The sequence below is a fragment of the Lactuca saligna genome, chromosome 2, assembly GCF_052625555.1.
Source record: "Lactuca saligna cultivar CGN05327 chromosome 2, ASM5262555v1, whole genome shotgun sequence".
NCBI classification, from domain to species: Eukaryota; Viridiplantae; Streptophyta; class Magnoliopsida; order Asterales; family Asteraceae; genus Lactuca; species Lactuca saligna.
Window position 1 is genome coordinate 154,139,468 of NC_136418.1, and position 10,723 is coordinate 154,150,190.

At 36.3% G+C, this 10,723-nt stretch overlaps 1 protein-coding gene across 1 annotated transcript; it reads left to right on the top strand.

Annotated features, from left to right (window-relative positions):
- Positions 1-1,310: 1,310 nt before the first annotated feature.
- LOC145029233 (ABC transporter B family member 15-like) lies at positions 1,311-8,227 on the top strand. Its single transcript, XM_078977831.1, has 7 exons — positions 1,311-1,529; positions 1,609-1,663; positions 1,752-1,930; positions 2,011-2,468; positions 4,541-5,081; positions 5,300-6,184; positions 6,842-8,227. The coding sequence occupies exons 1-7, from the start codon at positions 1,311-1,313 to the stop codon at positions 8,225-8,227; spliced, it is 3,723 nt and encodes a 1,240-aa protein (XP_078833957.1).
- The last annotated feature ends 2,496 nt before the right edge of the window (positions 8,228-10,723 follow it).

Sequence of the window (10,723 nt, forward strand, 5' to 3'; positions counted from 1 at the left end):
ACCAAGAAAAGCTAATATGTTTAATTATTACATACCATATGAATAAATAAATTATTACAACCATTTGATAACAAAAATAAACAACACAACATCATAACAACACATTGATTATTGGTTAGTTTATGCACATCATATACATCAATATACACATCAAACAACTTTTGTTTTTCTAAGACAACTTTAAATGACAAAAGATGCATGAAACTTTTGTCACATAAAATAACAAAAAGTTGTCATAAAATATGTATGAACTTATTTTTGTACAAAAACAAGTTATTCATATTCTCCAAAAACTAAGATTTCCAAAAATCAAAAAATCTAATCAAACTTGCAAGATGACTCTAATACCAATTGTTGGGTTTTAGTTTAAAAATAATTTCATAAATCCAAACATTTTCTGAAAACTTAATTTTTTTTTTTATGTAATTAGCCGTAATAATTACCCACAAAACCTTCTCCTTGTTTTTGTTCATGGAGAAACAAATAAGAAATATCATAACTTTGGTTTCTTCAAAACCACAACCACAATCGTTGTTTGACTATTTACACAAAAAGAAAACTTCTCAAACAATGAAAAGGGACTTGTCTCACTCACAACAAGAAACATGTTAAAAAGAATAAAATAGTAAGATTGTTTGTTTCCTATTGAAGGAAAGAACCTAAAATTTCGTTGTTGTATTTTTTTTTTTGGTAAACTTTAATTTATAAATCAAAAGATTTTTTTTTTCGCTCTTTCTAAACAAAAAATAAAACTTGTTTTTTTATAAACAAGATCAAAGTAACTTTTCAATATATAAAAACCTAGTTAATATTTTATAAAACTAGAAGCCATTATTTTATGAAAATAGTTATCTTCTATAAATGATTTATCCACTTCAATATTTCGAAATATATTGGAAAATGAGTCATTTGAGATTATTATGATAAATAGGTTGTTTGAAAAAACACCATATTTTATTATTTAAACCTTAAATAATAATCTACATTTTGATGTTTTTGCATGCTTTACGAGGTGATCACTTGTTGTCACGTTATATCTCGCATTTGATATCAAAATAATGATCAATTTGTTGACGTAACAAAAAAGGAAATAAATAAATAAATAAATAAACTTGTTATTTATGGTGTAAAAAAATACTCACTTCATCATGACCTTCTAAGAGACAATTAGATGTCATGGTGTATTTTTTTTTTCAAAATATTATGCTTTTAACAGAAAAAATATAAACCCTCTCACTTACCATAAACTCAGACTTGTCCTCTTGCCTTGTGCAGCTCTCACTCTTGACACCCTCAGAACTTCTGTCAATATGAGTAAACAGAGCAAAGTCAGCAGCAATGGATCATTCCGATCCATTTTCATGCATGCCGACGCTGCCGACATGTTTCTGATGGCTCTTGGTTTCTTAGGTGCCGTCGGCGATGGAATTGTGGTGCCGACGACGCTTTATATCACCAGCACCATCATGAACAACATCGGCGACTCCCCTTCTTTTTCCCCTCATGTCTTAGCTGACGAAATCAACAAGGTCAATATCACATTAATAATATACTCTATTAATTAATTATCGTCCAAGAACTAACTCTGTTTTAATTTCATGTTTACAGAATGCAGTATATCTTTGTTTCATGGCTATCGGAAAATGGATAGCATGTTTTCTTGGTAGGTTCCGCTCCATTTGCATTTCCTTTCATTCCTATCAAATCAGAGATAAATATACACAACATAAAATTCATGAGTTTTGTTGCAGAGGGGTATTGCTGGGCAAGAACAGCAGAGAGGCAAGCATCAAGATTGAGGTCGGATTATTTGAAAGCGGTTTTAAGGCAAGAAGTGGCGTATTTCGACTTGAATGTTACAAGCACAGCTGAAATCATTACAAGTGTTTCCAATGATAGTCTCGTAATTCAAGAAGTCATCAGCGAAAAGGTACGTTCTCCATGGTGATTCACTCAAAAAGGTTTGATTTAAAATGTAATTTTATGGGAAGCAAATTTACAAAAATGCAGGTGCCAATGTTTGTGATGTATGTGTCGCTTTTTGCTGGAGCTTATGTTGTGGCTTTTATGATGCTATGGAGGCTAGCGATTGTTGCGCTTCCATTTGTTATTGTTTTAGTTATACCTGGTTTGATTTATGGAAGGGTTCTGATGAGGTTATCAAGAAAGATCAGGGAGGAGTATAATAAGGCTGGTGTGGTGGCAGAACAAGCGATATCTTCCGTGAGGACTGTTTATTCATTTGTGGGTGAAAATAAGACGATAACAGAGTACTCTGATGCTCTTGAAGGAAGTGTGAAGTTGGGATTAAAGCAGGGATTGGCTAAAGGAATAGCGATTGGCAGCAATGGTGTGTCTTATGCAATCTGGTCTTTCTTGTGTTGGTATGGTAGTAGGATGGTGATGTACCATGGCGCAAGAGGAGGAACCGTGTTTGCTGTCGGAGCTCTCATCACCCTTGGTGGAATGTAAGTTTCTTAGTTTCCTCTTCTTCCATGGTAAAATTAAAGTTTGTTTCTCTCCTCTCTAACAATATTCTATTTTTTAGTTTTTTCACCAACTATACTTCATATTTTATGCAAAATGCATATTCCAATTATATTCAATTTTTAAGATAATCTATTGTAAACCAGTTTTAACTTTTGTATACTCACTAACCTTATTTTTGTGTTCGATATACATTAAACTTTGTTTAAATTGTTCAAAAATACCATATAACCGGATATAATGGGTTTTTGTCAATTTCTAGCTATCTTTGATGTTTCTGGTTCTCAGGCAAAGCATGGATTTTTGGCATGAGTTTTCCGGCCATCTTTGATTTCTCAGGCAAAGCACGGATTTTCAGGAGAATTTCTAAAAGTCTTTACGAAATCGAAACGCTTTTTGAAAATGAATTTGTGGATGTGTGAGGTCCTGAGTTTTTGAGAATCAAAACCCTTTCTTGAGTTCCTGAAGTTGATATCTTGATATTGCTCTTGATTACCCTAAGTTCAATTTCTAGATCTTGATGAACACATGAAACAAGAAACCAGTTTGATTTCCAGATTGTTCTTGAGATCTTGAAAAACCCTAATGAAAAACTCTAAGTCATAATGTTCTTGAGATCTCAATTTTTCGTTCCATACCTTGAAAAATCATGTTCAATTTCAAGAAAAATAGAAAAAATAGAAATGTGTAAAACCCTAGGTTACGTTTAGTTACGGAAAAATAATTTTCATTGGAAAATTTAGAAAACACATTTAGTTAAAACCTATTCATTTTTCATTTTTAGTTTTAGAAAATTAGAAAATGTTTTTAGATATGTATTTTTCTATTGGTTTTTATTTTTAGAAAACGGTAGCGGTGGTAGGTTGGGGGTGGGGATGGCGGCAAGGGCAGTAGTGGTGTCGATGATGGTGACGGTGGTGGTGATGGCGGCGGCGACAGTGGGGTGGCAGTGGTGGTCGTGATGACAGGCGGTGGTGGTGGTGGCGGCAATTATGGTAGTGGTAGTGATGGCAGTGGCGGTGGCAGTGGTGCTAGTGTTGGTGAGGGAGTAGTGGTGGTAGTGGTGATGGTGATGTTTGGTCGTTGATTGTGGTAGCAGTGTTGTGTGTGTGTGTGTGTGTTTGTGGAGGGTAGTGGTGGGTGTGGGTGTAGGTTTGTGGGGGTAGGGATAGGTGTGTGTTTGTGTGTTGTAGGGGTGTGGGGGTGGATAAAGGTGGGGTGGGTATATGTGCCTATGTTTGTAGGGGTGTGTGTGTTTGTAAGGGAGTGTTTGTGGGTGGGGGTGCGCTTAGGAGTGGGAGTGGGTGTGTATGGGTTGGGGGTGTTAAGGTGGTGGTAGGTAGACGTGGATGGGGGATGAGTGGATGTGTGTTTATATTTTAGAAAAATTTTGGAATTAGAAAAATGTAGAAAACAATTATTATTGGTTTTCCAAAAACTTCCAACTTCTTTGTAATTTTAAAAAACGAAATTTTCTCATTTTCCGTGAAAAATTTAGAAAAATAGACGAACTAAAAGTGTTTTCAAAAATCTTATTTTTCTTAGTAAATTTTTCCGGAAAACGGCCTATTTTTCCGCAACAAAACGCAACCCTAAGTCCGCTAGAAAATCAATGCTTAACCCGATAAGATGACCAGCAACTTCAAAGATGGTCGGAAAACTCATATTCTGTCGGAAAAGATAGCAAAACCCATTATCCTATTCATATTTGGGTTTTTTTTTTGAACAATTTCAACAAATTCAATAGTATTTCGAACACAAAAATAAATTTAATGATTAAATATGTACAAAAGCTAAGTTGATTACCCTTTATGTACATTACCTTTTTTCCCTAGCACTTTAAGATTTTAACAAATAATCCTTCTATTTCCAAACAATTTAAGTTCGATGGCCATTTGCACCCTTTTATTATATTTTGATGTGAAAAATAAAGATGTATTTGAGATGGTTTTATGGGTGTGATACCTTATTTACAATTTTACATTACACTTGCATATCATTTTGGTATAAAATATGGATTTTAAGAATAACCTAATAAATTCAATAATGACAGATCATTAGGTTCTGGATTATCGGACTTGAGGTACTTCACGGATGCAATGGTTGCTAGTGAGCGTATAAGAGAAGTGATCAAAAGAGTTCCAGAAATTGATTCATACAACATGGAAGGAGAGATATTACAACAAGTCTCTGGAGAAGTGGAATTCAAGAACATAAAGTTTGCGTACCCATCAAGGCCGGAATCGGTGATATTCAAAGACTTCAACTTAAAAGTTCCAGCAGGGAAGGCGGTGGCGTTGGTAGGTGGGAGTGGATCTGGTAAATCCACTGTGATTGCATTGTTGCAGAGGTTTTATGATCCTCAAGGTGGAGAGATTTGTGTAGATGGGGTGAGAATTGACAAGCTCCAACTAAAATGGCTAAGATCACAAATGGGGTTGGTGAGCCAGGAGCCTGCTTTATTTGCGACATCCATTAAAGATAACATACTTTTTGGCAAAGAAGATGCCACCATGGAAGAAGTCATTGAAGCTTCCAAAGCTGCAAATGCTCATAACTTCATCTCTCAGTTGCCTCATACCTATGACACCCAGGTATTTTTCATCCTTCCATCAAAACACACACAATGATACAAATATCAAAATAATATGAGCACTAATTTGGAAAGTAATTTAAATTTCAAACTTAAAAATTTGGTTTAGGAAAAAGTTTTACTATTGTATATAGATATGTTATGGTTTTGAATGTTAGGGGAATAGTTCTCTTATTGTGGATGTTATAAGTTATTTTTCATATTTGTTATAAAGAATAGGTGGGTGAAAGAGGAATTCAGATGTCGGGTGGGCAAAAGCAAAGAATTGCAATTGCCCGTGCAATAATCAAGTCACCTCGTATCCTTCTGTTGGACGAGGCCACAAGCGCACTCGACTCAGAATCAGAACGAGTAGTTCAGGATGCTCTTGACCGTGTTTCTGTTAGTCGAACAACCATCGTCATAGCTCATCGTCTTTCCACAATCAAAAACGCGAACATTATAGTAGTGGTCCAAAATGGCCAGGTAGTCGAGTCTGGCTCCCATGATCACCTCATTCAACTTGAAAACGGGTTCTACAAATCCCTAATTCGTCTCCAAGAAACTAAACAAAATGATGAACCCTATAATCCTTGCCCACCTGGACCTTTATCAGTCTCTTCAACATACGATGTCCATAAAACCAACGACATGGTTAGCCTTTTGAGTTCTGCAAATACAGCCAACCACGGTGGAGTAAACAACTTAAGCTCACAGGTTAACAAAGTATTTCCCGTGCCATCCTTCAAGAGACTATTAGCAATGAACATGCCTGAATATAGGCAAGCACTGTGTGGAAGCATGGCTGCAATTCTATTTGGTGCAGTTCAGCCAGTTTATTCTTTCGGATTAGGGTCGATGATTTCGGTATACTTCTTGGTCGATCATGATGAGATGAAGCACAAAACGATGATTTATTCACTGTGTTTTGCTGGTCTGGCAATTTTCACGATGGTTATCAACATCATTCAACATTATAGTTTTGCAACCATGGGTGAGTACTTGACGAAGAGGGTTCGGGAAAAGATGTTGTCAAAGATACTCTCCTTTGAAATCGGGTGGTTCGATCAGGATGAAAATGCAACAGGAGCCATATGTTCGAGGCTTGCTAAAGATGCCAGTGTGGTATGTATTTTGTGATTATATTTATTTTACATTAAGCATTCCTAACCCAACTCTATAAATAAAGCAAATCTATCGAATGAGTAAACAATAGAGTACATATTCTCTAATCCAAGTTTATTTTTACCTATAAAGATAGAGTTATGAATAGTACACTATTAATATAGCTTAAATTTATTTAACTTGTTTAATTTGGAGTATATATATTTTGATATTTTAAATATAATGATTCTTTCAAATGTATTTGAAATTTGTTTGTTTATATATATATTTAGTAATATAAGTTATAGAGTTAATATAACAAAATTGTTTTATAAAAATTTATTAAAACCTTGTAATTGAAAAGTTATCTAGGAAAATTAAAAAAACTTGGATAGAAAAATATATTTGGAAAAAAAAAAGTTGGTTATAGATGAATAACTTTATATTATACTCTACAAAATGTATACAAAATTTAAAGTATAGTCGGCGTTTTTAAAAATGCAAAGAGAACCTTGCATAAAACGAGACTGACTTGTAAATAAAATGTGTTAAAGCACTATGGTTTTGTTTGTGTCAAGTCAATTTTTATTCTATTATATATAGGTTGTCAGTTTTTATTAGAACATTTTTTTTCTTAGAGTAAATGATAGAGCGAGTATGTCAACAATGATTTTGTAGGTGAGATCTTTGGTGGGTGATCGATGCGCACTTTTGATTCAGACGTCCTCTGCTGTGACGGTTGCTTTCACATTGGGTTTGGTGATCTCGTGGAGACTAGCATTAGTTATGATTGCTGTTCAACCGATTGTAATTATGTGCTTCTATAGCAAAAGAGTTTTGTTAAAGAACATGTCACAAATAGCCACGAAAGCACAAGAAGAAAGCAGCAAGCTTGCAGCCGAAGCTGTCTCGAATCTACGTAGTGTCACTGCCTTTTCATCACAAACACGAATCCTCAAAATGCTCCAAGAGACCCAAAAAGCACCAATACACGAAAGCATCAGGCAAGCTTGGTATGCTGGATTTGGGCTTGCCTTTTCTCAAAGCCTTATGCCATGTATGTGGGCTCTAGACTTTTGGTACGCTGGGATATTAATTTGTGATGGTCAACTTGGTGCCAAAGCACTTTTCCAGACATATATTATCTTGGTAAACACCGGCAAGGTGATTGCGGATGCCGGGACCATGACAAATGATTTAGCCAAAGGGACTGATGCGGTGCAGTCTGTGTTTGCGGTTTTGGACCGTCACACCTTGATAGAGCCTGAAGATCTTGATGGTGAGATGCCTAAGATCATTACAGGCTCCATAGAGATACGTGATGTGGACTTTGCATATCCTTCTCGGCCTGACATCATGATCCTTACAGGATTCTCAATTGATATTGAAGCCGGGAAATCAACTGCATTGGTGGGACAAAGTGGGTCCGGGAAATCGACCGTTATCGGGCTTATTGAGCGTTTTTACGACCCAATGAAAGGAGTTGTGAAAATCGATGGAAGAGATATAAGGTCGTACCATTTAAGAAGTTTGAGGAAATATATCGCACTTGTGAGCCAAGAGCCTGCGTTATTCGCTGGTACTATTCGTGAAAACATCATATACGGGGCTTCTGGGGAAATTAGTGAATCGGAAGTCATTGAGGCTGCTAAAGCAGCCAATGCTCATGATTTCATAGCGGTTCTGAAAGACGGATATGACACACAGTGCGGTGACCGAGGGGTACAACTCTCTGGAGGACAAAAACAACGTGTTGCTATAGCCCGTGCCATATTGAAAAACCCAATAATTTTGTTACTAGACGAAGCTACGAGTGCATTAGATAGTCAATCAGAGAAAGTAGTGCAAGATGCATTAGAGCAAATGATGGTGGGGAGGACTAGTGTGGTGGTGGCCCACCGGTTGAGTACCATACAAAGTTGCAACACCATCGCGGTTTTGGAGAAAGGGAAGGTGGTCGAGAAAGGTAATCATAGTTCATTGTTAGCGAAAGGGCCAACTGGAGCTTACTATTCGTTAGTTGGTCTTCAAAAGCCTAATTCTGCTAATCGTATGACTAACTAAAACTAAGTGTGAACTAGGAAACTTCAAGCTCCTGCTTGGAAGATTGCAACTATTGAAGTAAAACAATTTTGACGTGTTTTGTGACATTTGAGGATGTTATATACTTGTTAGAAAGGTTTGAAATGCAGATCATTAGTAAGGTCGAAATAAAAATAGTTGATGTATATGTAACTCAAAATACGCCAAATAATCCTACTTGATCGTTTTACCATATGAATGTTTTGAAATCCATATGACTTCAATACACACATACATAGGTGATAATATTCTAGCCAAATTCCATTACTTAAAGGTTATTATTGTGTACTCAATAAATTGTTTCGATGCACACATACTTAGGTACTGAGGACTTTAGAACAACATAACTTTGATATATATTTATATTTATGATTTGTATTGAGGACTTTTGAATAACTTAACTTTAATTCAACAAGGTCCATGTTATACTTCAAAGAAAGTTTTAAAAGTCTTTTTGGATTTTGCTCATATTTACTAAAAATCTACTTGATTAGTATCAGTATATAGGTTTGTAATGATTTTGGGTTTCCTTGATTTATGAAAGATTCTTTTGGAAAAATCATAATTATTATCACTATCAGGCAACTAATTTATATACCTAAGTAATCAAACTAAATAGTTAAGATGTAAAGGCTTGCTATTTGTTTTTCATCTTAATTCCTCCTTACTTATAAATTAATCTAAGTTGTGAATGCACTTTAATTTTTCTTGATGAAATAATGTGCATAATTTTAAGGTTATTATCGGTGTGGTGGTGTATATCTTGCAAGGTTATTATCGGTGTGGTGGTGTATATCTTGCAATGATAAAGTTTCAAGAAGCACTCAAGGACTTTCAGTAGGTTTGTATTGGTTTCTATATATCATTTCATTAAGACTGCTAATGGTTTAAATAATTCTCACTTGACTATTGACACACATGGATAGAAAATGTCTTGAATTGATTTTGTGAGTAAAAAGAAGTATATTGCTTGTAACCCCCGGTTTTTCTCAAGTTTTAAATAATTGTTTATTGCATGAAAGCCCATTACACTAAGCATAATGGATAGTTACATTGGGCGTAATTCATTTAATTTGATCGCGGATCCCATCTAGTATGATGTGTGTATGTATAAGTATGCTTAGCGTACGCAGAATGCAAAACCCTAAATTGTAGGGTTTGGACCGTATTTAAACACCTTATGACCTCAAGGCCTCTCTAATCACCAACCTCCTTTGTCCCAAAACAGTCCCCTAAACCGTAGCCCCATTTCAGAGAGTATTAAGCATTTTGAATGATTTTGTGTGTTTTTGGTACATATTGAAGAAGGATGAGCTCATTGGAGAAGCATTGGTTGGTACATATTGAAGAATGATTTTGTGTGTTTTTGGACTTTGACTTTGGGCCCTTAAGAGTGAGCTGAGGAACCTCATACACGGGGCGTACATTGCTATGTATGCTCAACGTACTCAGGAAAAGGAATCGCGGAATCTATGCACGTACGCCCAGTATACCAAGAGTACGCCCAATGTACGTGTGCAGATCGTTAAACCCTGAAATTAGAGTTTTCTCCCTATATAAAGAACATAACCCCTGTTGGTTCAGCATCCCTTCACTCTTACCCATCCACCATGAAAACCCTAGCTCCTTTTGTGTGCCTTTGTGTTCTAGAAGCCATTTGAGAGTGTTTATGTGTTGTTTTAGTGAGAAAAGAAGAAAGGAGCTTGAAGAAGAAGCAAAGATCCACCAAGAGCTTGTAGATCCAGCTGATTGACACCATTTCTCACTTATTTGAGGTATCAAGCTCCATACTTGACCATTATATGCTTAGATTTGTTTATTTGGGGGGGGGGGGGGGGTTATGTCCTTTTTGGACCCATTGTTACGAGTGTTTGAGTATTGTTGGTTCCAGAGCTTAAAAGTTGCCCTTTTGGACACTTGGAAGCACCTAAGGTCATAAAAACCGGATCTTGGTGGTTAAGCCAAAACCATGCAAGGGTTAGATGGTCTTAAAGTTGGTATAATGGACCAAAATCATGTTTTGACCCCAACCATCCATGCAAGCACCTAAAGTTTGTAACTTTACAGATTGGGAGGCCTTAAAGGACTTGGATCTACATTTTGGACGTAAAGAATTAATGGATTAAGTCAGAAGTGATGTCCTAATGAAACTGGGTAATACGATAAGCGTAAACCATGGTACGTTGCGTGTACTGGCGTGGTTCACGGTCAGTTACCATTTACGGTCAACCCCCGTTTACGGCCAAGAGTGCGATAGGCGTACTTGCTAGGTACGTCGTGCGTACATGTGCATGTGCAGAATGGAAACCATGGGCTTTTGGGCCTTAAGGATTTGGGTATGGGCTTGGGGCCCTGTGGCCCACTGAGAAGTATCAGTCTAGACTTAGAAATCTGGAACTAGAGAATTAGGCCTATTAAGCCAAGATTGGACCCTTGGAGTTGTTACCTTTGCACTTGGAGCTTTTGGGCCCAATTAAG